The 27,129-nt window shown below is 43.7% G+C and overlaps 4 protein-coding genes across 8 annotated transcripts; 3 read left to right on the top strand and 1 right to left on the bottom strand.

The window, feature by feature from the left end:
• The first annotated feature begins 350 nt into the window (after window positions 1–350).
• Window positions 351–4,789, top strand: LOC116736145 (mitochondrial glycine transporter A-like). 3 transcript variants are annotated; one of them, XM_032588454.1, is made up of 8 exons: window positions 351–455; window positions 1,686–1,780; window positions 1,932–2,056; window positions 2,167–2,251; window positions 2,349–2,528; window positions 2,980–3,148; window positions 3,234–3,394; window positions 4,128–4,789. In XM_032588454.1, exons 2-8 carry the CDS (start codon window positions 1,766–1,768, stop codon window positions 4,248–4,250), a joined length of 858 nt encoding a protein of 285 aa, XP_032444345.1. In that variant the 5' UTR covers window positions 351–455; window positions 1,686–1,765; the 3' UTR covers window positions 4,251–4,789. The 3 variants fall into 3 exon arrangements, with proteins under 3 accessions (XP_032444345.1, XP_032444344.1, XP_032444343.1); XM_032588453.1 differs by having other exon boundaries at window positions 402–509; XM_032588452.1 differs by lacking the exon at window positions 351–455 and adding an exon at window positions 468–661.
• A 2,023-nt stretch (window positions 4,790–6,812) lies between these two features.
• rpsa (ribosomal protein SA) lies at window positions 6,813–10,149 on the top strand. The gene is made up of 8 exons (XM_032588450.1): window positions 6,813–6,903; window positions 7,714–7,885; window positions 7,978–8,096; window positions 8,624–8,869; window positions 9,020–9,148; window positions 9,242–9,401; window positions 9,882–9,917; window positions 10,010–10,149. The coding sequence occupies exons 2-8, from the start codon at window positions 7,753–7,755 to the stop codon at window positions 10,108–10,110; spliced, it is 924 nt and encodes a 307-aa protein (XP_032444341.1). The 5' UTR covers window positions 6,813–6,903; window positions 7,714–7,752; the 3' UTR covers window positions 10,111–10,149.
• A 1,172-nt stretch (window positions 10,150–11,321) lies between these two features.
• On the top strand, window positions 11,322–24,022 carry ubn2b (ubinuclein 2b). 3 transcript variants are annotated; one of them, XM_032588438.1, is made up of 17 exons: window positions 11,322–11,991; window positions 13,600–13,728; window positions 14,395–14,496; window positions 14,655–14,780; window positions 14,868–14,971; window positions 15,355–15,856; window positions 16,467–16,537; window positions 16,658–16,787; window positions 17,010–17,116; window positions 17,228–17,338; window positions 17,490–17,633; window positions 17,735–17,785; window positions 17,899–17,941; window positions 19,349–20,647; window positions 21,750–21,957; window positions 22,308–22,376; window positions 23,313–24,022. In XM_032588438.1, the coding sequence occupies exons 1-17, from the start codon at window positions 11,650–11,652 to the stop codon at window positions 23,357–23,359; spliced, it is 3,585 nt and encodes a 1,194-aa protein (XP_032444329.1). In that variant the 5' UTR covers window positions 11,322–11,649; the 3' UTR covers window positions 23,360–24,022. The 3 variants fall into 3 exon arrangements, with proteins under 3 accessions (XP_032444329.1, XP_032444328.1, XP_032444330.1); XM_032588437.1 differs by having other exon boundaries at window positions 14,865–14,971; XM_032588439.1 differs by lacking the exon at window positions 22,308–22,376 and having other exon boundaries at window positions 14,865–14,971.
• A 548-nt stretch (window positions 24,023–24,570) lies between these two features.
• trir (telomerase RNA component interacting RNase) lies at window positions 24,571–26,658 on the bottom strand. The gene is made up of 3 exons (XM_032588461.1): window positions 25,897–26,658; window positions 25,516–25,587; window positions 24,571–25,003 (listed from the first exon to the last, which is right to left on the bottom strand). The coding sequence occupies exons 1-3, from the start codon at window positions 26,161–26,163 to the stop codon at window positions 24,896–24,898; spliced, it is 447 nt and encodes a 148-aa protein (XP_032444352.1). The 5' UTR covers window positions 26,164–26,658; the 3' UTR covers window positions 24,571–24,895.
• Between the last annotated feature and the right edge of the window lie 471 nt (window positions 26,659–27,129).

Genomic DNA, 27,129 nt, shown 5'->3' with positions numbered 1-27,129 from the left:
CTCAGCTGGTTCATACTGGGCCGTGACACTCCACACATCTCTGTCTAAAAGCTGTTTCTCCTTTAAGTCTTGTATGAGTTTCCTAGTCAGTCACACAAGGGAAAAAAATAATATTTTAATAGATTAGGGAAGTCATTCCCTGACCAGGAAATTTAAAATAATTATTGGTTGAAATTTTTTAAAGCCAGTCCGATAAAGTATTTTTAACCTGCTTGAAGAAAGATGTTTGCTTAATTTGACGTCAGAAGCCGTGTCCTTTCCCTTGCTACTATGTCTCTTAATTATTGTGAAATTTCCCACGTAACACGGAAGTGTTTGTTTTGGACCCAATCACATCCCAACATCCTTGGAGATGGGCGGGGCCTACTTACAACCGCACGCGCCGTCTCAGCACGGCTTCTTCTCCAAACCGGCGCCGGCTGGTTTTCGGTCAGGAAGCAAGGAGCAGATAAAAGGTCAGCGTTTGGTTGCAGCGAGGGGATTTCACTTCTGCCTCTGTCCAGGATATGGTAGTGGACGCATTTATTTTTGCTGGTACTGTAGTCTGCCAGGGTTGTTTTTCTGTCCTGGAGCCCAAAGTGTGAGAAAACTCCACTGTGGAGGAGCTTTAGTAACCACAGACTCATCACTGCTTAAGATTTTCCTTCACGGTGATTTTCAGGTGTTGTTTTTATTTTTTATTTTCTCTCTCTTGAATTAAAAAAGGACCAACAACAAAAAATAGCTCTAACGTGAATAATGTAAATTTCCAGATATTTCAGACAAAAAATTAAGGCAAGAAAATTGACTGTATTTTTTTTTAATTTTTTATACGAGTAGAAACTAGTTATGGAGACTTTAGCCATTATTTTCTATAAGAGACAAAACATTATGCTGACATGCACTGACGTTGTACATTTATTATAACTGTTTGCTTCCTTCAGATCGTCTATTTAAGGCAAACAGTGCCACAATTTAATAAATAATAAATGTAAACCTGAATAATACCAAATTTTGAAATCACTGATGAAAGTGTTAAACACATGTAATTACTTTAGCACATTTATTTAGCCACAGCCATTATATCGAATAATTTCAGGACGGAGAAATATAAATGCAACACTTTATTTAATTATATTTTAGCAAATTAACATGCTTCTAAAATTAAGATAATATAATTTTGATTGTTTTCAAATTAATTTGTTTTTAAACTCTGCATTTGTTACTTTATTGACAAATTTCCACAAATATTGAAACATTTGCATGTGTTTTCAACTGCAACATATGGAATCCCAATCATGGAAATAATGTTTGCAATATTGCAATTGAAAATGACTGCTTGTACGGTATGTGGTGGCCTGTTGTAATCCAAGAGGTATACAAGCTCATTCTGTGTGCCAATGATGGAATATTAAATGGACTTTAATATATATTTTTTAAAATTATGATAAAAGAAAATGTTTTCCCGCCTTGGTTATTTCAGGTGATATAAATGATCTCACACATAAATATTTATTTGTTGAATTGTGGTCGACAGAAAGCTTTTAGCTGTGACCTGGATTCTTGCTAATGGGTATCATGATGATCTTTGAGTTGGTTAATAAATGGCAGTGTGTTGGGGTGGGTCACAAATGGGAAACACGGCGTTGGTCAGATGACCTCCATGTATATAAACCGCTGCACGTGTCCCGATTCATCCACTGTAGGGAAACCCTCCCAGCTGTAACTTCTCCCCTCTGAAGAGCTCTGGAAAGTGAGTGGACGACAGAAAATTACCTCCAGCATTATGGAACTGTCACTGGTGAGTTTCCCATCACAACCGGCACTATTAAGGTTTTCCACTTCTTCATCTATCGCATGAAGCGTTTCTCAAATTTTCTCAGAAAGCGAAGAATACGTTTTCTTCTTCTACGTTGTAAACCCTTTCCTCTTCCCTGCCCGTGATCCGCCAGGCTCACCCGGCCGTCAAAGCCTTCGTGTGTGGCTCCTTCAGTGGGACCTGCTCCACCCTGCTCTTCCAGCCTCTGGACCTGGTCAAGACCCGCCTGCAGACCTCGCAGAGTGGCATGCAGCCGGGGTGAGTTGATCAATTTTATTGATTTCCAATAGCTTTACCTCATCTCAAGCGTTTTCCTGCTTATCTGATTGTTCCGTTTCTTTCTTCTTCTTTTTTTTTCTTTCCCTCAGGTCGAGTCGGGTCGGAATGACGTCGGTGCTCCTCGGTGTGGTGCGGACGGAGCGGCTGCTGGGGCTGTGGAAGGGCTCTTCTCCGGTCGGTCTGCTGGAAACGCTTCACCACGTTGAGCGCTGAGTCACACGGAGGGGAGATGACATCTAAAGGTGCTTTCTTCTTCCTCCTCCTGCTCCAGTCGTTCGTCCGGACCATCCCAGGAGTGGGAATCTACTTCAGCTCCTATCACTCCCTGAAGCAGCACTTCTTCCAGGACAGCAGGCCGGGAGCGGCGCAGGCCGTGATGCTGGGAGGCGGGGCCCGGACCGTGGCGGGGGTTGTGATGCTGCCGATCACCGTCATCAAGACGCGATTCGAGGTGGGGAGTGTTTACCGGCTGTCGCTATTATTACTATTGGTGCACCGATCGCAGTTTTCGATTTTGTCTGGGGGTTTTTTTGTCTGAAATGTTGCTAAATATAAACATGATTTCACATGTAAGATCTCAACCCCCAGCTCCCGACGGAGGGCAAATAGCTGCTAGCTGACAATGTCTGTCATTGGCTTTTGCTGTTAAGTTGGCAACATAAAGCGCTAAGTCTTGTATGTACGTGATACATCTGAAAGAAATAGGGATGTAGTGCTTTTCTACTAATTGTCAACACTATGACAACTAGAAAACGAGGTCAGTTGGAAGTTTTAATTTGAAAAATTTCCAACTGTCGAGCAGCTAAGCTAGCTTGACTGTGACAATCCTAACATGTAGACGTGCTGTGGGATTCGGTGTGGAATTCGATTTGTAACGCGGCCTGCTTGTGTCTGTGCTCCAGTGCGGCAGGTACAGCTACGTGAGCGTGAGCGGCGCGCTGCGCAGCGTGTGTCGGAGCGAAGGCCCCGCCGCTCTGTTCTCCGGCCTCATGGCCACCCTGCTCAGGGACGTTCCTTTCTCTGGGATCTACGTCATGTTCTACAGCCAGACCAAGGCCTCGCTGCCGCAAGGTGAGGAAATCAATACACACATTTACTTTAGCTGTAACAGATCTCTGTTCTGATCCAACTAATTCTGCATTTTGTTCCCCTGAAGAGGTCAGTTTGTCTCCTTCGGCTCCTGTGGCTAACTTCAGCTGTGGGGTTCTGGCCGGTGTTCTGGCCTCTCTGGTCACGCAGCCAGCCGACGTCGTAAAGACGCACGTCCAGGTGAACCCCCAGCTGAGGACGACGGAGGCCGTCAGACACATCTACACGGTAACTACCTTTACAGATGCACCGATCCGATTAACATCTGCATTGTTCCTGATATAAAAAAAAAAAAATCTAGATTGGATATGGGTGACATTATAGTCCTTTAAATTGATTTGGTAGGGAGAATATACGCAAACATTTCTGTAGAAGCGGCAGGATCAGCCAAAAGGCTGTTTTTCATCTGTTGTCTCTGGACAATGACTAATTTATCTGGCTAAAAGCAAATAAAGATTATATAAAACAAGGTGAGAAATGACTTAGCTACATAAATGTATTAATAGATACAATCATTACTAACAGTAAATAACGGTGATGGACTGATCCGATATCTGTATCTGTATTACTTTTTACATGTTTCACCAAAATGGCCAACCTACTCTTTCTGACAATTTCAGTTTATCTTTTATTTTAAATTTGATTTTAAATTTCACTTTTACAAAGTAAGGCTGTGTTTTTTTTTTCACATGGTTGACCAAGCTTGTCAAGCTGTCGGTGTATTTAAGTACGCTGCACTGGTGCAGAGTTATCAGATAAATATGTAATCCAGTATATTTATGTCTGTGTTTAAAAAAAAAAAAAAAAAAGAAACATTTAAAGCCAATTCAGCACTATTTTTCTGTACGCTAAACCTCAGATATCGGCGTTGGTATCGGAAGTGAAAAAAGTGGACCGGTGCGTCCCGAAGTCCCAATACAGACGCCATTTTCTGATCGTTCTTCTTGTCTTCTCCCACAAGGCTCACGGCCTCCAAGGCTTCTTCAGGGGAGCCGTTCCTCGGTGTCTGAGGAGGACCATGATGGCCGCCATGGCCTGGACTGTGTACGAGCAGATGATGGCGCACGTCGGACTCAAGTCCTGAAGGGAACAGCGATCAAAAGCTTGTGTCTAAAAGGGGAAAACGAAGATGAAGTTGGGAGTGACAAGTACGAAGAGGGCGGCCTCAGACTCGGGACGGACGCGCTCGTCACGCTTCCATGTTGGAATTTTAAGGCTGATGTTGAGGAATCAGAACTTGGAAATGGTGGGGGAAAAAAACATCTGTGCTGGAGAAGGAGCCACGGGAATTATTAGTAAAATATGTTTACTGTTATTATTAACACTTTAACTCAAAGGTTAGATTTGACGTAAAAATGAATGCCGAATTCAAAATATTTGACTTTGAACACAAAATTTCTGTCAAACTCGCCTGGTTTGTAGAATATAAAGAAGTAGGAGGAGAAACGAGACTTGGAAATCAATTCACAAACTAAATGTGAGGAATATAGAAATGAGTCGGCTTTACGTTAACGCCATGAACTCGTTTTGGGAATGTCTGGCTTTCAGATAAAGTCGCGATGATCTAACCGATTCTGTCTGATCGTTTCGTTTGTTTTATAAAAATAAATTATTTGCTTTCTCTATTTGTGTCTCGATTTGCTGTTTTGTCACGTCATGTTCCACACACACACACACACACACACACACACACACAAAAAAAAGATCACTGCTTTGAAAAATGTACGAGTCAAAACTGTAATCAAACATCTTCACCTGGAAGTCTTTGCTTGCAGCTTTGAACATCTTGAAATGAAATAAAATTCATAAAACGTCCAGGCTTCTTTGCAAAATAGCTCCGGCTCCTTCAGAGAGGATGGAGAATTATTCATTTCTAAGCCTCAGCTAATTTCTGCCTTTTATTAAGCTCCACCCACTTAAACCAGGTTTAATTAAAAAATTAAGAAAAAAAGAGTTTTTTTCTAGAGTTTCCATGGGTATGGTTACTTTTTGCAAGTCACTCTATGGTTGGACTTAACATCCCAATAAAAATAATTATGCAAGTTTGCAGACAGAATCAACTTATGGCCTTCCTTTTTAATAATAAATGAGAATATAAAACAATAAAGTTCTAAGAAAGACACCTTTACTAGCCTGGTTGTGTTATCGTATCAGCAGCACATGCAAAGGCCTGCAAGAACATGAGGGCTAACAACGACTTATCTCAGCACCGGTACAGATAAGCTGGACAGGGTGTGTGTGTGTGTGCGTGTGTGTGTGTGTAGTGACATGACATCAAATAGTGAAAAAGAACATGGGGTTGTAGCAGACTGGGGCTGACGTAAGAAACACCACTCATCAGGATAACACAAATAGAACAGTCTTTAAAGCTGTAGATTTTCTTTCTTTTTCTTTTTTTTAAATAAAGCTGAAATCGAAATCTTGGGTTCATAGGTCATCCAACAGTGTCGTCATTAGGCATTAGGAAGTTTTGGATCAATACAACTCTTCTCTGTCAGACGTAATTCAAAGATTCGTGGCTTAAATATGAGTTGTAAACATCAGTGGGTTTTTCTTTTAAGGCCCAATGATTTTAACTCTGTAGCTAGAAGGGGCGTCCATCTTGAATCTGAAGTAAATAAACGTTGTCCTTGGCATTTAGTCAAACCTTGTTTTGGTACCAGTTAGTCTGTTTACGTGCGCTTCGTCACCACGGGATTACAATAATCCGGTCAACTTTCTGCTAGCATGTCAAGTTCCAATAAATAATTTCTCAACACACGATGCCCTTGTGTACATATTATGATCCCTTTGCCTGGAACATTTTATCTCTGGCAAATACAGTTACAACACAGGTCAGTCTTTCACCGAGGAGTCAGCGTCTCAGCATTGTCTTAATATGGTCTTTCCATCTCCATTGTCTTAATATGGGATATTCATCCGACCCGCGGTTCTACCTCTGGTTACCCCTGCTGCTGTCGCTGCAGCGTATTGAACAGGCCCCACCTAGCGGCCAAAGGAGTGTAGTGCATTTCTGCTATTGACTGCTGCCATAGACATAGACATATAGCGGTAAGACGTCGCATTACGTGAACTTTGCCGCCATATTGTGAGTGACTTTTATTTTTTACATATTTTTTCAACTGAAACTTTATAAGTATAAGACTGTTCAGTTCCAAAGATTTCAGGTCAAAACTGCCTGACTGTGAACTCTAAGCTACTAGCAGAACAAGTTTATTCTTTTTGGAATTGTTCATATTTACTATTAATTGAAATGATTAAAATATACCACCTGAATCTAATGTTTCTGTGATGTTTACCAGTGGTATTTATTTTCATTGCACTTAACTGTTTCAGATCGTACAAAAAATGGCGATTTTTTTTTTAACCCACTTGTGGTTAAAAGCTATCCAATGAAGTAAGCTGTAAATAATCAAATAAATTAATTAATAAAATAAAGTTAAAATAATGGTCTAAATTAACAAAGCTAGACAGAAATCACCAATAAGAAAAATACTTGAATTGCCATTAATTTTTCCAAGGTACGTAAAAAAAACCTCTCTTCAAAAATAAAACGTTTATTCAAAGTTTCCAAACATAACTTGCCAAGGTAAACTTGTCACTCCTAAAAGTCTTATATCTATGATAAAAAACGGACCAATCACGTACCTGGAAATTGAGTATAAAATCTACGTCATTTCCTCCCAGCGCCCTCTTTTTCACCGTGTGCTCAGATTTCCATACGGCGTTGTTTCGTGGTGAGTTTTAGACGGCCTCACTTCATCAATACAGCGATAAAAAATAAGACCAGTGACAGAAACGAGCGCTGGGTTGTTTTAAAATGATGCGACGAGACCACTTTGATGCCACTTAGGTGCGATACCAAACTATTTATCTCCACGTTCGCAAAAATGCTAACGCCTTAAGCTAATTCGCTAGCCCCGGACACGCGTTCATGTAGCAGCTTTGCTTCTTTTACTCTACGGGACTTCCTCTTTGCAGCCCAATATGTTGCCATAGAGAATAGTTCCAATTTTCTTGAACTAAAAAAAGTTAGTTACTGAATGGGAAACCTCCGTTTAGCTAACAGTTTAGTCTCGCTATACTGTAATTTCCTGTGTTCGCAGACCAGTAGTTTGATGTTACCGGTTGACCCACCTGAAATATATATAGTTACAGTACTATAATAAAGATATTCTTACAATGCTAAAATATTGAATGCAATACAATGTCAGAGTGAGTTCACAAATTGGAGGATAAATCTGAATGAAATTGGACTACATACTAGCAAAAGTTGGATATTAAATTATCGAAATTGTAAAATTATTACTAATTACTACCTAAATAGCTTTGAACAACTTCTCGCTGGCTAATTTGAGTGTCGAGTAATTTCCTCAGACTTACAAGCTACTATAAGTTAAAGTGGGTCGATATGAAGTTGGTCATGTGAATAAGTTGGCCACTAAGCAACCAAGACTACAAAATTACATTAAAAGTAAAGAAGCAATTTTACATTTGATTGTGTAATTTGTGGCGGGACCCTAAACGCTCCGTCTTTCTCCCCGCAGCTCTCCCACTGAACTCGTAACGCAGGGAAAGTGGTCACGATGTCCGGAAGTCTGGATGTCCTTCAGATGAAGGAGGAGGATGTGCTGAAGTTCCTGGCTGCAGGGACCCACCTGGGAGGCATGAACCTCGACTTCCAGATGGAGCAGTACGTCTACAAGAGGAAAAGCGACGGTACGCGCTAGAAGCGATCAGCCACGCGACGACGTGGTTGGCGTTGCCTCAAACGCCGTCCAGATTCACAGTTTTATTTGTTTTTCTCTCAGGTATTTATATCATTAACCTGAAGAAGACCTGGGAGAAGCTGCTGCTGGCGGCCAGGGCCATTGTTGCCATTGAGAACCCGGCGGATGTGTGCGTCATCTCCTCCAGGAACACTGGCCAGGTAAAAAAAACGAACCCAACAAAACAAAACGCGTGAGTTTTAGAGTGAATGCACACTGTTAAAGCCGGGCGCTGATGTGAGTGTTCTGGTGTCGGAAGTGTGCGAAAGTAAAGCGGATCGGGGGGTTTTCGCTAACGCCAGGAGGACGGCTGTCCGATGACTGGGGTTTGAAAACACCCTGAGCCACAGTTCATTGTGTCAATATACAAGGTTAGAGATGAAATTTGATTATAAAGGCTGAAAGGTAATGGGGGGAAATGATGTATGGAAACATGAAAATCCAGTTATTTTTTAATTTATTTTTTTTGTGTGTGTGTTTTAGTGCCAGTCTGAATATATCTTTATTTCTTTTTTCTTGTTTGGAATTATTTGTGGTCCAGAAAAGTCGTAAGAACATTAACATTTTCTCCCGACTCTTATCTGTAAATGTTTTGGTATTATTCGGTATCTCACCCTGCCGTTTGACTCCGTTGCCAAGCCGACGCAGAAGTCGTGTTTCCTGAAGCGTTGTTGCGTTTCCTGTGCAGAGGGCCGTGCTGAAGTTCGCCTCGGCCACCGGAGCCACCACCTTCCACGGACGCTTCACTCCCGGCACGTTCACCAATCAGATCCAGGCGGCCTTCAGGGAGCCCCGCCTCCTGATCGTGACGGACCCTCGCGCCGACCATCAGCCGCTGACCGAAGCGTCCTACGTCAACATCCCCACCATCGCCCTGTGCAACACCGACTCCCCACTGAGATACGTGGACATCGCCATCCCCTGCAACAACAAGGTGAGGGGCGGAGCTTAGAGAAGTGTTATTGGTTAGACTTCAGACGTTTTACACCCGCGCACAATTTATTCTTTTGTTTTCGTGAAGTCCCGTTGCAGAGTGCGTCTGTAGGCTGTGTGACGTTTTAATGACTTTCTCTCTACATTTCAGGGTCACCACTCTGTGGGTCTGATGTGGTGGATGCTGGCCAGGGAGGTTCTGCGGATGAGGGGAACCATCTCCAGGGAACACCCATGGGAGGTCATGCCCGATCTGTACTTCTACAGAGACCCTGAGGAGGTAGGAGGAGCGCGGCGCCTCGCCTCGCCACGATCACTTAGCTGTCTGGACGTTGCGGAGCTAAGCCACGTTCTGATTTGAAACCCGTTTCAGATCGAGAAGGAGGAGCAGGCCGCAGCCGAGAAGGCGGTGGTGAAGGAGGAGTTCCAGGGCGAATGGACCGCCCCGCAGGCCGAGTTCACCCAGCCTGAGGTGACCGACTGGTCCGAGGGCGTCGCCGTTCCCTCTGTGCCCATCCAGCAGTTCCCTGCAGGTAGCCTGCTTTTAAAACGAGTTCTGATCAGGCCTGCAACTAACTTCTTTTTTATTATTCAATTATCCTGACAATCAGATAAAAAAACGTCTACATATTTTGTAGATTTTTTATTTATAAGCAGTTTTCATACAGTATTAGAAATAACTTAATAGATGCAAATAAACAATTCGATAATGTTTTAAAAGTATTTGTTTAGCCTAAATTGTAGCATCTGCAGCTAAAAGAATCCTAACATCAACATGTGTAAAGCTCGGCTTCTTCTGCCTGACTTGTGATCAGAACTGTAGGGCTGATCTGGTAATTCATTTTTAGATTTACTAATTAATAATTGAATAGGATCTGTACAATTGAATGGACAATTACTAAAATGTGTTTACGATTATTTCAGTAGTCGATAAATCTCAACGAGTCGTTTCAGTCCTAGTTCTGATTCTTTGATTCTTCTTCTGTTGTTTAAAACCGGTTGTGTCGTTACAGCTGCTGCTCCCGTCAAGACCGGAGAGACCTTCGCTGGTGAGTTCAGAGATTTCTCCTCTACATGCCGATCAGTGGTTCCTGCTGCTCTCTGACCTCTGTTTGACCTCTGTTTGACCTCTGTCCCCCAGCGGCCGAAGACTGGAGCACCCAGCCTGCCACAGACGACTGGTCCACCGCTCCCACCGCTCAGGCTTCTGACTGGGGCGGCACCACCTCTGACTGGTCTTAAACCAGCAAACACAGCAACAATAAATGTGTTACACTTTGACTCGCATGTTTTTGTTTTTTGTTCTCTAAAACCTGCTAAGTTTGCAGCCAAACCCAGTTTATCCCTGTTAATATCTAGAGAAGCCCAGCTGTTCGCATAAAGACATTGAGTTGGTAGAATTTGTCCTGATCTGGACTTGGCAGAAAAACCTGGAGTGTAAATCAGTTACATGGTGAATCGTGTGACCTTGTTCCTGCTTGGTCAGCTGAATGTTCCATCCAGGTATCCATAGTTTGAAAAAAGTGCAAACTAGTCCCAGCAGATACAGTGAATGTCTAGTAATCTTGAAATTGAGCCCCTTGGTGATTGAACATTGTACCCAGAATATTGTACCACTGAAGGAGCAACAAAGCGCCTCGTAAATTATTATTGAAGAGCAAAAAAAAAAAAGTTGGCCCATGTGGTAAAAGGTTTACACCTCTGGTGTCAACTAGGTTCTGTTCTAGGTCTACCAAGTTCCACCAGACATGTTTAATCTTCACAGCACATTCAGACTGAGCACATCACTCAGTGAAAATAAAATACAGTGGAATAATTATACATTTCATTAATAAAATAGACGATCCTATCCATAATTTTTACACATGTATTTAAATATATCTCCTTTTAATTTCAGCGACTTAATACATTTAAGAACTAATGATGTATTTCTTTATTAAATGACACTAAAGTGATTAGTCAGATTTTAGGATCAGACACAGCTTAAAATAATTAACGAACAATAAGCGTTTTTTTTTTTTTAACATTTATTCTATATGTAATAATTTGGATGTTTTAAAAGTAATTTAATCAATAATTATACACACAATTAAGTAATTGCTTTATTGGACAGTAACCTTTTGACCCACTATATCGCTGGTGCATCTGTCAGTCCTGTGTGTTTGTATAATACAATTATTATTGTTGAACGTTTTGGTAAATAAACATTTATTTCATTTTACAGTTAATACTTATGAGGTTCATACAAAACTAGAGAAGTATATTTCATCAGAGTGTTATCCCAGGTAGAGCTCCTCCATGCGGCTCACGGAAGGCTCCCAAACATTGCGCCTGCGCAGAACAATCATCTCCGCCACATTCGCGCTTATCTGTCAGGTGGGCGTGTTCCGGTGCCGCCATTGGCCAATGGCGGTTCCCCTTCCTCTTTCTTTTCATACGCCCTGCCTCTGAATAATGATAATAACGACCAAGATGGCTACTTCAAAATCTTCTCTGTTGTAGCTAAACACCAGTTCCATGGAAATACTCCAAATTGTGATTTCTTTATGTTTAAGACCCTCGTAGGCGTCGGGGCAGAGCCACGGATAATACTACATGGATTACAGCGAGTTGAGAGGGGAATAAAGTCGCTGTGTTGCCCCGGAGCACTCATTCCGAAGAAGCTAACTAGCTAGCAGCGCTCGTCGAGACTCCCCGGTTGAGCTCTCCCAGCAGCTGCCGCTCTCCCCCCTCCCCACTTCCCCGGTTGGCGTGCCCGCTCGCCGGAGCGCAGAGCGCCAAATGGCAGAGCCGAGGAAAGTACCGTTCGTCACCATCTCCTCCTTCAGCGCTCCGCCGCCGCCGCCGCAGCAGCAGCAGCAGACCCCGGAGTCCAACAAGAAGCGCCGCCGCGAGGACGAGGCCGCCGACATCACTTTGGGGAAAGATGGAGGTGGAGGTGCAGCTGCGGTCGGGTCGGGAGGTTCCGGAGGAGCTCTGTTCGGCAGCGCCACGGGAGGAGGCGACGCCGACGGCGGGGAGACGAAGCCCACCGTCCGCCTCAGCCTGACGCTGAGCGAGCCGAACGAGAAGGGCTCCTCCGAGTTCAACTACGGCGAGCTGGTCCAGTCAACTCCTTCTCAGGTTAGACACCAACAAACGTGACTCCATTATGGCAACAGGGACGTTTCTACAGTGAGGCTTCCTTCCGCTGTGCTCTCTACTCCGCTGTTGTTTTAAATAGCGTTTATCTGCTTAATAGGGCGGAAAACGGCAAACAACTGTATTTATGCCGGGTAATAAGTTTCAGGAAAGCAACAAAAAAAAAAAATTAAAAACGTTCATATATTCACAGAGGAGCAGAAAAACAAAGCGCGGTGAGACTGAACAGTTTGAAGAAACGTCACTTTGAGTCTTTTAAAATAGCTTGACATTATTAGTCATTTTGTTTACTCAGAAGAAAAATTTGCCTTTTTTTCCCTTTTCTTCAAAAGCCTCCAAAGACAGGTCCTGCGTGTTTGGAGGTAATGTTGCAGGACGTGCTCAGACCCGGATGGCCCGTCTTGTGGCCGCTGTCATGTTGAAATGTGCAGCTTGTTTACCGGGGGGTTTCTGATAACATGTCAGCTCCTTCCGCACTTCTAACAAGGAATAATAACGCTGTTTATATTCATCAGCTCTCCAAATGTTGCTTTTTTTTGTCACTATTGCGCCGTTGAATCACTGATGGACTAATTTCTACGAGCTTTTATTTGGATTTTTAACATATTTCCACAACTACAAACTATAAATTTTGAGATTTTAGAGCGTGACGATGTGGTGCACTGCTGTGGATTGAAAAGGAGAACATTACATTTTAATATCAGACTAAATGACCCCAAACAGTTGCCTTCAGAAGTCGCCTGGCGTCTCAAAATGGGAGAAGAGCTGTGGGAACGGAGTCAGAATGTGTTGGCAGCATCATGCTATGGGGCTCTTTTCTAAAGCGAGGACAGGAATCCAGTTAGTGTTGGTTTTTTATGAACATGGATGGAAGAAAGCCAGTTTTAGGTTTAAAAAAAAGAGTCTGGACTGGCGTTCCAGCAGGTTCAGAAAGGTGACGTCTGCTTCTATGTCTATATAAAAACTTTGAACATAGAAGTCATATTAAAGCTTTGTGTGTGAAGTTCAATTCAGTTAAATAAAACGTCATCAATCCCAAACAGAAATGAAATGTCGTAACTCGTTTCATGTGGGTTGTTTGTGGATGGGGACGCCGTCTCCAGCAGCAGTCAGTTCTGCAGCGAATCTGAAGAAGCCTCTGACTGAAGACTGCTGCACGACGGCTTCGTGACGGCCAGGTGTCTCTTTTGCTTTTCAGACGCTAACCAGTTGTAAAAAACAAACAAACAATGAGACATTGTTGCCACGGTTACGCATCATTCCGACTGTCCTGAAGTATGAAAAAAGGAAGAGCAAAACCTTTCCAGCTGCGCAGCATCCAGAACCAGGTCCAAACGCGGCAAAAGCAAACAACACGATGAAGGAAAGTCTGGAAAAAGAACCAATCAGATTCTGACGTAGCAGAGCTCCATGCTGCGTTTCTAGTTTCAGCGTGTTTTCCTGATACCCAGGAGCCACATTTAGTCAAAACTGAGACGGATCCAAGTGTTTCAAATCTTATGAGATCTGCAAGTATTTATTTGTATCTTTTTATATTTATAATGTTTTTAAAAACCAAACCGAACGCTCGTCTGTTTTCCTCTCCGTCAGGTAAAACCGGCAATTCCCACGGTCCCTAAAGGCCTCGCCCCGCCGCTCGATCCCAGCGACCCGTTTGCTGATGACGAGAAGGAGAGGAGGGAGGTAGAGGAGCTGGCCAGGAAGTTTGAGAGCAAATATGTAAGCAGATTCACCTCGAGATGTGTGTGTGGGGGTGTGTGTGTGTGTGTGTGTGTGGACAGAAATTAGCACTGAACTAGTGGACACTACAGTGAGCTCAATTAGTTTAATTGGTCATAAGTAAATGCAAAGTTTGATCAGTTGATTATTTTTTGCTTTCTGTGTCCTCATAATGCATGTCAGCGAAGTGAACAGGAAGGCTTAGTGTTCTGATATCAGTCATCAAATTTCATAAATAAATAAAAATGTTGCTGTATTTAAGTTTAACCGTTCCAATAAACCAGAAGTGACTCGTTTCTCTTCTAATATGACTTCATGCTTGTTTTATTTTTCTCTTGTTCCTCATTTCCTTTTCTTTCCTTATTTTCATTCCTCCTTTCTTCCGTTCTGCATTTTCTTCTTTTTCCTCATTTCTTTTCTCTATATTTCGTGAAGGTTTTTCAAAATGTTTTCACCCAACATATATGAAAAGAATGTGATAATTGGACCGATTCTCTGTAAACTGCTCCGATAATTTAGCACCACTGCACCTGATGTTATCTAATAGTTACAGACAATAAAGCAACTTAAAAATCTGTCTGCATGGCAAAATGTTTTATTTTTATTGTGAGATTTATAGTTGTGTTTTTTTTAATGCTTTTCCGATCCACCTGCTTGTGTTCGTAGGGAGGCAACACAAAGAAGAAGAAAAAAGACAGGATGCAGGATCTGATCGACATCGGCTACGGCTACGATGAAACCGATCCCTTTATAGACAACTCAGAGGCCGTGAGTTTTCTTAATTGGCTCAAATCTGCTAAATGTAAATATTACACTGTTAATAAAAAAGGCACTCTTCTTTGTTCAAACTAACTGATATTTACTGGATTTTAAAAGGAGTTGAACTGAACCTGGATTGTGACATTTTTCTCCCCCGTCGGCTTCAGTACGACGAGCTGGTGCCGGCCTCCCTCACCACTAAGCATGGAGGCTTCTACATCAACACGGGGACGCTGCAGTTCAGGGCCGCGTCCGACTCCGAAGGGGAAAACGCCGACGATCACCGATTCAAGGTCGGCCTCCTTTCCTCCGCAACGTTTGCGTCCAAAAGGCCCGACGCCGCAGCCAACTGCAAACCCAGTCTCTGTCTGTTACAGAAGATGAAGGACGGCGAAGAGCGGGCGATTAAAAAGCGACGGAAAAAACAAGATGGCGGCATCCTGGAGGACAAGAAGCCCAGAAAAAACAAAGTGCCAAAGACTGGGTGAGCTTCTGCAGCGCCGCAAAAATATTACCAAGAATTTTTCATCTGATTTCTTATTGGACAGGATGTGACCAGGGCTTCCCCCAGTGTTTTATAAGACAAATTGAAGAATGTGATGCGAAATAAACTAGGGCTGGACAATATGGCTGAAAAACTTAACATGATATAAGCGTTTCATATCAGTCGATATTGATAAGTATTGATTAGGTTTTTGTTTTAAATCTCTCAAATACAGCCAAACTGGTGGCGACACTTCCTGTTTTATCCACAGTTTTTACGCTGCGCTGTTATTTTTTGTTTCTAAGCAGTTATGAGGCCCAGTGGGGAAACCCGACCCTTTTAAATTGTTGCCATTTCTGACTCCGTGTTGTTTCTGCTGGCAGCGTCTCGCCTCTGAACGTTCACCGGCCCGAGAAGAAGAAGAGGAAGAAGCTGATGAAGGACTCCCTGCACCTGGCCAACATGCTGCGCCGCTTCACCAGGGAGAAGGAGGAGATGCGCAAGAAGAACCTGGCGACCGGCGCCGCCGCTCTGCCGCGCCCCAACGCCAAAGTGCCCGGCGCCATCAGCGTGGTCGTCGGTGCCCACCCGAAGGCCAGCGGCGGCGGAAACGACTGCAACATCACGGACCTGACCGACGACCAGGCCGTCATGTCGCTGCTGGGCTCCGCCAACAACGACATCCTGCAGGACATGATGGGCGACCTGGACTTCGGCCTGCTGGACTCGCCGCAGCCCGGCAGCCCTTCACAGGGGGAGAACGGCTCCTTCGGGGCGGGGCAGAAAACGGGGCGGGCGCTGCCGGGCAGCGTGATGACCCCGCCTCCTCCGCTGCCCTGCGGACTGCCGGGCCCGCTGGCGAAGCGCATCGAAGACTTGAGAGTGGTACGGAGCCGATCAGAACACACACCCACACACACCCACACACACACACACACACACACACACGTCGTTCTCACCGTAACTTCTGTGTTGTACAGATGTCTGACAGAGAACTAGGGCCAGGCTAAGGGGAAAAAAAAAAGAATAAACTTCTGAGAATTAATCAAATTACCAGAATAAAGTCACATGAGAATGAAGTAATAAAATTACAAGAATAAAATTGTAATAAATAAACAGTAATAAAGGCATAAAATTACCAGAAGGAAATTGTAGTAGAAATATGAGAGTAAAGTTATAAAATTACAACTTTATTCTTGTAATATTACGACTTCTGGTAATATGATTTTACTCTGTTAATTTCACAATTTTGTTCTGGTAATATATATATATAAATAATTTATTTTTTTTTATTACATTTTTTTTCTTCTTATCCTGGCCCTGATACTGTATCACAGATTTCACATTTTTAAGCTCCTTTGTAAATATGTGTAAAAAGCTTAAAACAAATACCAGAAACATAATCAGGTGAAATGTACCAACCTCTTCAAAGGGTTTGAAAACTTGGAAGTTTGTGTCATAATTTGAAGCAGTTTTTTTCTGACCTCTCCACCAGGCGTCCCGTCAGTTCGATGAGGAAGGCCGGAAGAAGTTCTTCACGCTGGACATGAACAACATCCTTCTGGAGTTAGTAGCTTTCAGTCCGTCAGTGTTTTGTTTTTAAGCAAAAGTGGAGAGCGAGTGTATCGCCAACCGTCGTGTGTTTGTGTGTGTGTGTTTGTGTGTGTTTGTTTATGTGTACGTCAGCATTGAGTTGCAGGTTCAGGAGCAGCCTGCAGAGGTGCGTTCAGCTGTCTACTCTCACCTGGAGGCCTTTGTGCCCTGCAACAAGGAGGCTCTGCTCAAACGCCTTAAGAAGCTCAGCCTCAACGTTCAGGTGAGATTGCACGGAAATGAAACTTTTTTTTTTTTTGCGTGCGTGTGTGTGTTTTACTTACAGTAGCAAGAGGTGGCTGTGTGTGTACGCCTTTAATACGTCTGGATATGCATGTGTAGCCGCTTGCCGTGTGCCCCGTTACCATGGCTATATTTAGCCCCAGTCTGCTGGCCTGGATATGTCCCATGTGACTTCTGACATCTCTAATCCCTTGTTGCCCAGGACGACCGCCTTCGAACGCCCCTCCTGAAGCTGAAGCTGGCCGTGTGCAGCGTGATGCCGGAGCAGATCGCTCGCTACAACATGGACTGCATCGCCAAAGTGGCAAAGTAACAAATCAGTCCTGCTTAAAAAAAAAAAAAAAAAAAAAGATGAATAAAAAAAAAAAACATTTCAAGGATGTTCGGTTGCCATAGCGCAGATGTTGCTTGTCGTCACAGGCAGCAGTCGGAGGAAGGAGACAAAAATGGGTCTGAAGACGACGACGAGGAGAAGCCTGGGAAGAGGGTGATGGGGCCTCGGAAAAAGTTTATCTGGGACGACAAACTCAGGTCGGAATTTAAAAGCATCGACGTCCGCTAAACATTTTCAGATCTTATCACGTTGTACACAAACTTCAAGAACCACAGCCATAAGAAATCAGTGAAAGTTGAAGTTCCTTTTTGTGTTTAGAGAGTCGTTGGTCTGCGTCGTTGTTTGTAGGTCGTTGCTGTGTAACCTGGTGCAGGTGAAGCTGGGCTTCTACGAGCTGGAGGGAAAAAACTGTCTGTCTGTAGAAGATTACCTCAAAGCCTTCATGGAGTCGGAGGTGAAGCCTCTGTGGCCCAAGGGCTGGATGCAGGCCAGGTGAGCGAGGGAAGCAGAGAAACCTGTCAGGGTCACATCCTGCACAACCAGACTTGGAATCGACGGATTCATTGTTCTGCTGTTTTAATCTCTATTTGTAGGATGCTGTTCAAAGAAAGCACCATGGTCCACGGTCATCTAACTGGCTTCACGTAAGATGTTTTTTTTTTTTAGTTGTCTTATTCACCGAAAGCTTCATTTTTAGCTTTCGCTGAAAGCTAAAAAAAAAAACTTTTTAAAACATTTTTTATTGGTTTGCCTTTAGAGCGAAGAAAAAGATGGTCCCAACTCCGAAAGCCAAGCCAAAGGTAAGTCAGAAGTACTTTGTAAATCAAAAATTCGTCTCTTTTCTGGACTTTGCTTCATTTGAGCTTCTCAGCTTTTTATCACATCCACAAACTTCAACATATTTTACTGGGATTTTGTGTAATAGTACATTTTGGCTTCTTTCATAAACATATGCTTTGTAAAGATACATTAAAAAAGTTTTGTTTTTTTCTTTTAAGATTTTAGAGCCAATTGAATATTTTGCATATTTCTGAAAAACACCTCACACCTTTTATAAAAATAAATACAGAACACAACACAGTTTGATCTAAACCAGTGGTCCCCAACCTTTTTAGTCGCGCGGACCGGTCAGCCCTTCGCAATTTTGCTGCGGACCGGGTGTTGGGGAGGGGGTGGGGGGTGCACGTCGTAAGTATCGAGTCCGGCAGTTAAGTTCCAAAAAGAACCCCCGAAATCCGCAAAGTAGGAACCTTTATTTTTTTACAATTATTATACAATGAAATATTCTATAATACATTGAAACCAAAGAACAAAACCTCTTTACAGGCCCAAACATTTGTTTAACAAATAAAAGTACTGTATGAACTTTTTTTTTTTTAACAAATAACTACTGTACTGTAAAATAATAATTTTAATATGAACTGAAGGCGGATTCCCGTGCCCAAATTGCGGAGATCAGCGCCGCCCCACCTCGACCTGAGTTATTGGATTAGAAAGGGAGAAAATAAAAAATTATTATGAAAAAACAAAAAAAAAACAAAGTACAGTAGGACAAATAGTGAGTCACGTGTATTTCACTGCTCTTCTGACTGAGCCGCTGCATCCTGACTCCGCTCTGTAGCGGGGTTTTTTTTTCTTCTAAAGCCCGCGGTGCAGGTGTGTTTTTTCGAGAGAAGAACAGAGTTATCTGTAGTTGTTGTCTCTCTTTTTGACCGTGAAAGGTGAACCGTGAAATAACGAGGGTTCACTGTACTCCGATGTTGTTTTGTTACTCATTCTGCTGCAAATTGGCTCAATTTTGACGCGCAAGACGTAACCGGTAAAATCCGGTTTAGGATTTTCATAATAAAAGATCCAGAAGTAGTTCATTATTTCTTGCGCGGCCCGGTACCGGTCCGCGGCCCGGTGGTTGGGGACCACTGATCTAAACGACCCAAAAGGAATGAAAACAAAACATGAGTTGCTCTATTCTAAATATTTCACATTTGTTTTGTTCAGTATCATTTAGTCATGTGTGGCTCTCAATGTTGTCCAGACTACGAATAACCTTTGGATTTTGAATTTTAAAAACTTGCAGAAATCCAAAATGGGTAACTTAACAATAATTTTATTTTACATTGTACAAGTACATTGAAGTTTGTTAGTTTTGTTAATATCACCACAATTAAGCGAAGAAGTTTTTAAAAGGGTGTAATTTGTTATTTCAGGAAGTAACGTGGGTTCAGCGCCCCGCCCCTTCTGCTGGCGTCACGCCGTCCCCCGCCACTCAGGTTGCCAAGCGACCCCTCCCGTCACCGCCGGGGACCATATGCCTGGATTCCCTCGACGAAGCTCCTTCCCTGGATTCCATCTCTCAGGCGCTCGCCATCCTCGGCAACGCTGCTAAAGGTTTGGCCCAGGGGGACACGCCGCCTTCCCCGGAAAGGCCCAAGACCTCCGCCAACCCCGCCGGCCTCCACGCCTCGCCTCTCCTCCAGCTGCAGAAGAAGACCTCCGTCAGTACTCCCAGCTCCAGCACACCTCACTACATCACTACCTCTTCATCGCTCTCCACCTCCCTGTCCCGGCCCGCCCCCAACACGCCGTCTCCTCTGACCCCGGTGAGGGTGGAGGCGGCGGGGGTCGTCAAGGGCACGCCACAGCCAAACAGACACACTGTTTTGAACACTCAGAGACCTTTAAGCGTGGGCGTGACGAAAGCAAACATGCCCGTCTCGGTTTCCTCACCAAAACCACGCCCTCCGCCAACCGCCTCTCCACTGGTGGCCCCGGGACCAAAGACGGGGGTCTCCATTCCCCCGTCGGGCCTCCTTAAGGGCAGCAATAATAAAGTCACCGGTGGAGACACAATCATCATCACTTCGACTCAGTCTCGGCCGCACACCCTCACGTCCCCCTCACTCGTCATCAACAAAACCTTCCAGGCTTCCCGTCTGTCACAGACGCCCCAGAACAAGCCGCCCTCCTCCCTCCCACAAACCCCATCCGGAGTCCAACCTCAGCCGCAGTCCAACTTCATCACCCCCATGCACGCCACCCTCACCAAGTCCGCCCACAGCAGCATCCCACCCATCGTCAAGCTCACCCCCCGAATGCCCAACCCCACCATCTCCCCCGCCTCCACCTCCAGCATCCCCACCTCAGCCTCCATTTCTCAGAGTCCTCGATCTCAGGCAGCCCCCTCGATACACCAGTACACTCCCAAAACCCCGGCGAGCTTCCGGCCGCCGTTCTCAGGTGCTTCAGGAGGAGTGGCCAAGTCGGGTCAAGGCAGCTACACTCCTTCCAGCAGCCAAAAGACCCCCGGCGTTATTAACGCCACCAACACCAGCCTTATAAACACCTCATCTATTAGCAAGCATTCAGGAAGCAGTGCCTCCCCCGCAGCAGCAGCAGCGGCCTCCATGACCCAGGGCCAGCGTCAGCGGACTGTGGGCGGGACACCTCAGGGGGTCAAGCCGGTCGTCTCCGTTCCATTATCATCGGTCTCGTCTCAGCTACCGCAGGTTTGTGTTCTGGTTTAAAAACTCGTCTAAAGGGCTCGAAACACGAGAGGCGACGTTGTTTCCCTCCCCGCCCATTTCCTACGGAACTTGAGATGAGTCACCAGTCACTTGTCCTCCTCCAGCTAAGGCACTGCCGAAATCCATGGAAAGTTCAAGCTGGTAGACATGGCTGTGGGCTAGCGAAAGTTGAAAAATGTTCAATTGTCACGATCGCGCCAGAGTGGCTAAAAACTTTCACCTTTTGCTGCCATGTGGGTTGAACCCAACACACGAGACACAACGTTGCTCCCTCTCAACCACTTTTCATATGGAACTTGTGCGATGAAGCCACAGTCGCTTGCCCTCGTCTGTGTTTGTACATATTTTTGTGCCCTAATAGAAGCCACAAACAACTATTTTATGCAGTTGATGTATTTTGTGTTAATTACGTGACATTTTCACTGGTATTCAAAGTGTAAACGTCACATATTTTACTTGTATACGCCTCAAAGTTGCGTCAGAGCAAGGTGAAATGCTCATGACCCAGCAGGCTTTCCGTAGGCTTGCTTTGAACCCATGAAGTTGAACATTTTTCAACGTTCATGTGTCACATCACGAGCTGGCATGTGTACCAGCTCGAAACTTCTCACGCGCAATTTTGCCGGTTGATTAGTTGGAGTAGGATTGTCATGAATTTTGTGTAGGATTGTGCAAGTTTCATAGGAACTGGAAACTTCTCGTGCGTCGAGCCCTTTACCTACCATCATGAGTTTCAATGGGTCAGAGGTCCGGGTCATTCAAGAAATGTTTACCCAACCGTGTGCAAGTTTTACCCTCACTCCAATCCGTGTTTCTCTAACTCAGGGGTGGGCAACTCCAGGCCTCGAGGGCCGGTCTCCTGCAACTTTTAGATGTGTCTCTACTTCAACACACCTGAGTCAAATAATGAGGTCATTAGCAGGACTCTGGAGAACCTGACTGCACTTAGGAGGTGATTCAGCTGTTGGATTCAAGTGTGTTGGACCAGGGAGACATCTAAGAGTTGCAGGACACCGGCCCTCCAGGACCAGGATTGCCCACCCCTGCTCTAACTGAACACCTTCCCGGCTGTTTTTCCGTCCAGGTCTCCACGACAGGAAGTGGCGGTCTGCTCGGCTCGGCCTCCTCCCTCCCCCTGGGGTTCGGGATGCTGGGGGGCCTGGTGCCCGTGTCCCTGCCCTTCCACTTGTCCCCCATGCTGAACCTGTCCCAGCTGGGCACAGGAGGCTCCAATACGGCGACCAGTAGCTCGGCGGCCAGTAACAGCGCAGCGTTCTCTACCTTGACCCAGAGTGAGTGTCGCACACTAAGAAAATCCATGAAAAATACCAGGTTTTGTTCTCCTGTTTGTGGGACAGTAAGTGTGCTGCTCTGCTGTCGTCTCAGGTCTCCTGTAGGCCCCGTTTAATTGTTGTACGTTGGCATCATTTGTTGGATCACCATATTGTTTGTCTGAATGTAATTAATGTTTGACTATATTTCATTTTGTTCATCTCCCACATCTTCTCCTGTCCTCCTTCCTGCTTCTTCCCTAATGTCTGGCTGTTGCATCCCTTCTCTTCCTCCCTCCTCTCTTCCATCTCTCCTGTTTGTGTCGGCATCTGTTCCTCCCCCTCCTCGTCGCCCTGTCCTGTCTCCTCAGATCTGTATAAGAGTCTCCAGTCAGGGTCTCAGGTTGCTCTGCCTCCTCACTTGCAGCTCGCTTTCTCAGGTAAAATCGGACCCTTCCTGTGCCTCGACGCCTGCTCCATCTCTTCTGCTCAGCCTTTTCCGTTTTAGTGTGTGGTGTCGTTCGTTTCGGGCTGTCTGGTTCTGTTCTGATCCGTCGGTGGCAGCATGTCTTGGTGGAATTATTTTCGCTGTCATCCCCTTCACTTCATCGCATTTATTGGTACAACTTGTAAAGATGTGGAAAGTTAAACTCATCTTGTACTCCAGTAGCAAATCTACAACTGAAAAAAACCCATCCAACCTTCATCTCTTTTCATCTTTTCTTTTCTTCCTCGTGTTCTTTCTGTCACTTCCTCACTTTATTTTCTTGTCTTCCGTTGATTATCCTTTTCATTTTATTTCCCTTCTTTCTTTCTGTACCTCACTGTCTTACCTTCTTTATATTTTCTGTCCTACATTGATTCTTTCTGAAGTTTCTTTCCTTTTTTCCTGTCCTTTTTAATTTTCCCTCCTGTCTCAATTTCCTTCCCTCCCGTTTGTCAGCTTCTGGTTCCTACAAGACCCCAAAACTGGCATTGAGGCTTAAAAAAAACCTAGAAAATTCTTGCATTTAAAAATTGAGCGAGAACCTTGTCATCATTGGAGCTCAACAGAATGATCCAAAAATACTAATTTAGCTCAGAACTGGTTTACCAGTTTACGAAATCCACCGTCCTCCACGTTTCACCTAAGTAGAAAATCTGTGGAGTGACCCGAAGGGAAAAGAGAACCCAAGATTAATATATTAATATCAGCACTTACAAACATGCTTAAGTTAAAGGTTTCTTCTTTTTTTTGTGTGTATCTACTATGTTACAGTAATGTCATTTAACTGTAAGTGTTATCCACATCTTTACCGGGAATGCTACCAAATTTCTTTATTTGCATCACATCCAACTCTTCTTCTTCACGTTTTCTACTTTTTCTTCTTCTTCAGACGTCAGTCAGAGCCAAGGAGGCGACACTAAGAGGAAGACTCTATGATCCGCCTCGATTTTTTGCGCCTGTCAAAATCCCATCGGTGCCACCAATAACGAGAAGAAATCTGGAACAGATCATGCTTAACAAGGGCGTGGGATCCAGTGGGCTTCACCTCATGAAATCGGCTCATAGCGCCGCGGTCGAATAACTTCTTTTTAAAATAAAAAAAACAAACTATTTTATAGCTTCTTTGTAGAGAAGGCGAATAGTTTGTCAATGTTTACATAATAGACCTATATCACTGTGGACAGGGAGAGGTAATGAATGGACAGCGACGAGTGTAGCTGTGTGTGCATGAAGGTCTGGCGCTGCTGCCGGACCGGACTGTGTGCCTTTCTGGATGTCTCCCACTCTGATGCATGATCAGTTTGTCTACTTGGTGCTGTTTTTTAAAGGAAAAAAAGAAAAGAAGCATAATGTAATTATCACTGAAACCTGTAAGAAATGTAAACTGCAAAAATGAATTTGAGCTTTTTTTAAAGAGATGTACATGTTTTCAAATGTACTTGAATTCTTCGATACGTTTGTTTCTGTATAGTACATAAGCCTACTTTAATTAAAATCTTTGATCCTTAACGTGATGCTATCGTTAAATACTTCAGCTTATTAGCTGTTCAGTAACTCTTATGAGCTGTCATGGTGCATTTAAGTACACCTTGTAAATGTAAATAAAAAAAAAAAAGTCTATTTAAATGCTCTTGACAGTTCTTAAAAATAGTAAAAGTTTTTGCTCCTAAACTTAATGTATATTCTTGTGTATTTTTACAGTAAAAGTATGAAAAGCCAGCGTTCCTACAGTTGAGCACTGAAGATGTTGATTTAAGATGGCAGCAACAAAACAAGCTCCAAAAACAAATGTTGGTTTATAAATGATTTAAAGTATTTTAGAGTAGTCGAGACAAACCAGTAATAACTTAATTTTTTTTTAGTACTACTATACAAAAGCTGCTGCAAATGTGGATAATATGTTTATCCACATATTAGGAACTGACAGCCACAAAACTTCCTACAAATCTTCACATGGCATTAAGTATTTTAAGCAGTTAAATGTTTTAATCTTAATACAAAAATCAAATGTTTGAAATATCTATGGAAAAGTCTGGAATTTTGAAACCCAAATAAGATGTTTTTACAGAAACTCGACGAAAATTGGTTAAAAACGGGAATGAGGACATTGATCTGTCGATGTAAAAATACCCAACAGTGACACAAAACAATTGAGATTGGATTTAATTCAAACCACTGGTAGGCTATGTAATCTGTTTAAGTTATACATGGATTAACACAAATATGACATCGAAGGCATGAAAAACGACGCCGAGATCCGTCAACACCTTTTGACACCAGAAACCAAATGAGACAAAAATAACAAAAACAAAAGAAAAAAGACTTGAGCCAGCCTAAGCAAGTTTGTTTTTTTTTTCTTTAACGACAGCGAAGGTGACTTCAACTGGCAGTAAGACGAGGTCACTAAAGGTCGTCTCCCCTGGAGCTCCTCCTGGGTGGGTTTCTCTCCTAAAAGCGTCGTCGTCGCTTCGCCTATTTGACCAGCGGTCTGGTTTTATCGTCGTCGCTGCACTGGTGGGCTTTGTACTTTTTCACCTCAGCCATGTACTTTGACCAAGCATCGCTCTTTCCTGCCTCAGCCTGTGTGGAGAAAGCATGAGGGTTACTGAGGGTATAATGCAAAACAAAAAAATACAAAATAGTAACTAAAAAACCAACAAAACAGACTCGCCAATTTTGACTTTAGAAAAAAAAGAAAGATCTTTTTGCTATTAAATGTGAAATGCCTGTCTGACGTTCAATAAACTCAAAAATACTAATAATCCGCTGATGGTTTTATAAAGGGGAAAATGTGAGGGTTTTAAGGTTCAATGCTTGGGAAAAAAACCTGAAAAATGAGCAAAACAAAACTTTTCAACAACTGCTACTGAAATTATATCACAATCTACCACAAATGTTGGTCTATAAATGATTTAAAGTATTTTAGAATAGTCGAGACAAACTAAATGAAGACAAACCAGTAATAACTTAAATTTTTTTTAGTACTACTATACAAAAGCTGCTGCATTTTCTATCTCCATTATCCTTAGATTAAGCCTCAGAAAAAACAAGATATCGTGTAAGGAAAGCCATGTGGCAGCTGCCATACTTACTTCTGCGTCCTGTTTCTGCTTCTTCGCAACCATTCCGGTCTTAAGGAACACACCGCCCCGGCGCTTCCCCACCTGGGTGAGGGGATAGAAGACTGACACCGTTACAGGGGTCCTTGCAGGTGGATTGCCAATGAAGGAAACTACACCAGAGCAGAGGGACTAGATTTAGCCTCCTGCTGCACCACCAGTGAAGAGCAACCCTAACCTTTACTCAGCTAGCAGTTTGAATATTGATACTGGTGTCTAATTATACAAAAAATAAATATATATATATTTTTAAAAACTACAATTATAAATCACAAGATTTCACTCAATCCCGGTATTTCATCTTGGGTGAGCTGAACTACTGCTATCTCGTCTTACAACTGCTGAACCCCTTACAAAGCTGGTCACAGGGAGGGCCTTCTTTTCCACTGAGGTCTGTCCTTGCTCGGTGGCTCTCGCCTCTCCACCTGTTTGCTGCGCCTCCTTTTTCCTCTGCTCCTCCTCCATCTTCTTCTTAAAAATCTCCATGAAGCTGCCGTCGTTGGCGAACGCGTTGGCCACCCCCGACGCCGCGGGGCTGCTGGAGGGAGACGCCGGGCTGGAGCCCCCGCTGCTGCTCCCGCCGCTGGTCTTGTGTTTGCCGTGCGCTCGCTTTGGATCCATGTCTCTTTCTCACACACACAGTCCGACGACTCAAAGCGAGCGGCTTTTACTGCTCTTTGTTTTTAAGCTAAATGTTTAAAAGGCGGCTTGCTAACGACTAGTTGGACCCAGGAAAGGAGGAAAAATAATAGGAGTATACCGATTCGATTACTGAAAAATAAGCACAAATGTCCCAAGTGAAACAGAAAACGTCCGTCTTGTGGTCCACAAATGTTATAATTCGAGAAAAAAAAAACAAAAGCAGACGCAGGCTAGCCTGCTAGCGCGGCTAACATCCGTTTCTTGTAAGGCCTCTCGGTGAGAAACAAACTATCTTCCGCCGTCAACTTCCCTCCCGGAGGTGTCAACACATTAAATGTAGCCTTCAACGTGAAAGACGCTTCAAATACCGACAAGAATAACGAGCAACTTCAAAGCTTTATCGTCGCTAACTTCGGCCACCCATCACCGTCGGTCGGCCATGTTTATTATTTTTTCCACCCCAACGGCGTTGTGTCTCTAGCGCCTCCTACTGTGTCGGTGTTACAAAGCATTCTATGGCCATTCGACAATACGACTCCAGGGGGCGCTGTTCAGACGCTGGGGTGAAATACAGACTATTAAGAAAAGTGAAAAAACTTAGCAAAAACATTTGACTAAGAATGTTTTTGTGGCTTTCTTTATCCCCCTATACATGACAAAAAAAACATATTCAGCTCCTCCAGCACTTGTTGAAATTAAATAACGTTCCTTTTTATTTTTGATATAAATTTCTGAGAATAACTATATTCACCCTGCAGATAAAGGTGTGTGGTACAGCTACACATCCCAAATGCAGTGACTTGACACAGCTGGTAAGGATATTTAAAAAGCTTTTAAAAATAAAATACTTTATTTAGAGTAGCATAATCTCAAAAAAACAATGGAAATATCCAACCTTTAATCTGAGTTTACTTATTCTGCACGTCTGTACATATCAAATTCAAA

Source organism: Xiphophorus hellerii, chromosome 16, assembly GCF_003331165.1.
Source record: "Xiphophorus hellerii strain 12219 chromosome 16, Xiphophorus_hellerii-4.1, whole genome shotgun sequence".
In the NCBI taxonomy this organism is placed as follows: domain Eukaryota; kingdom Metazoa; phylum Chordata; class Actinopteri; order Cyprinodontiformes; family Poeciliidae; genus Xiphophorus; species Xiphophorus hellerii.
The sequence above is the reverse complement of the archived record's forward strand: the minus strand, read 5'-3'. Positions and strand labels throughout refer to the sequence as shown.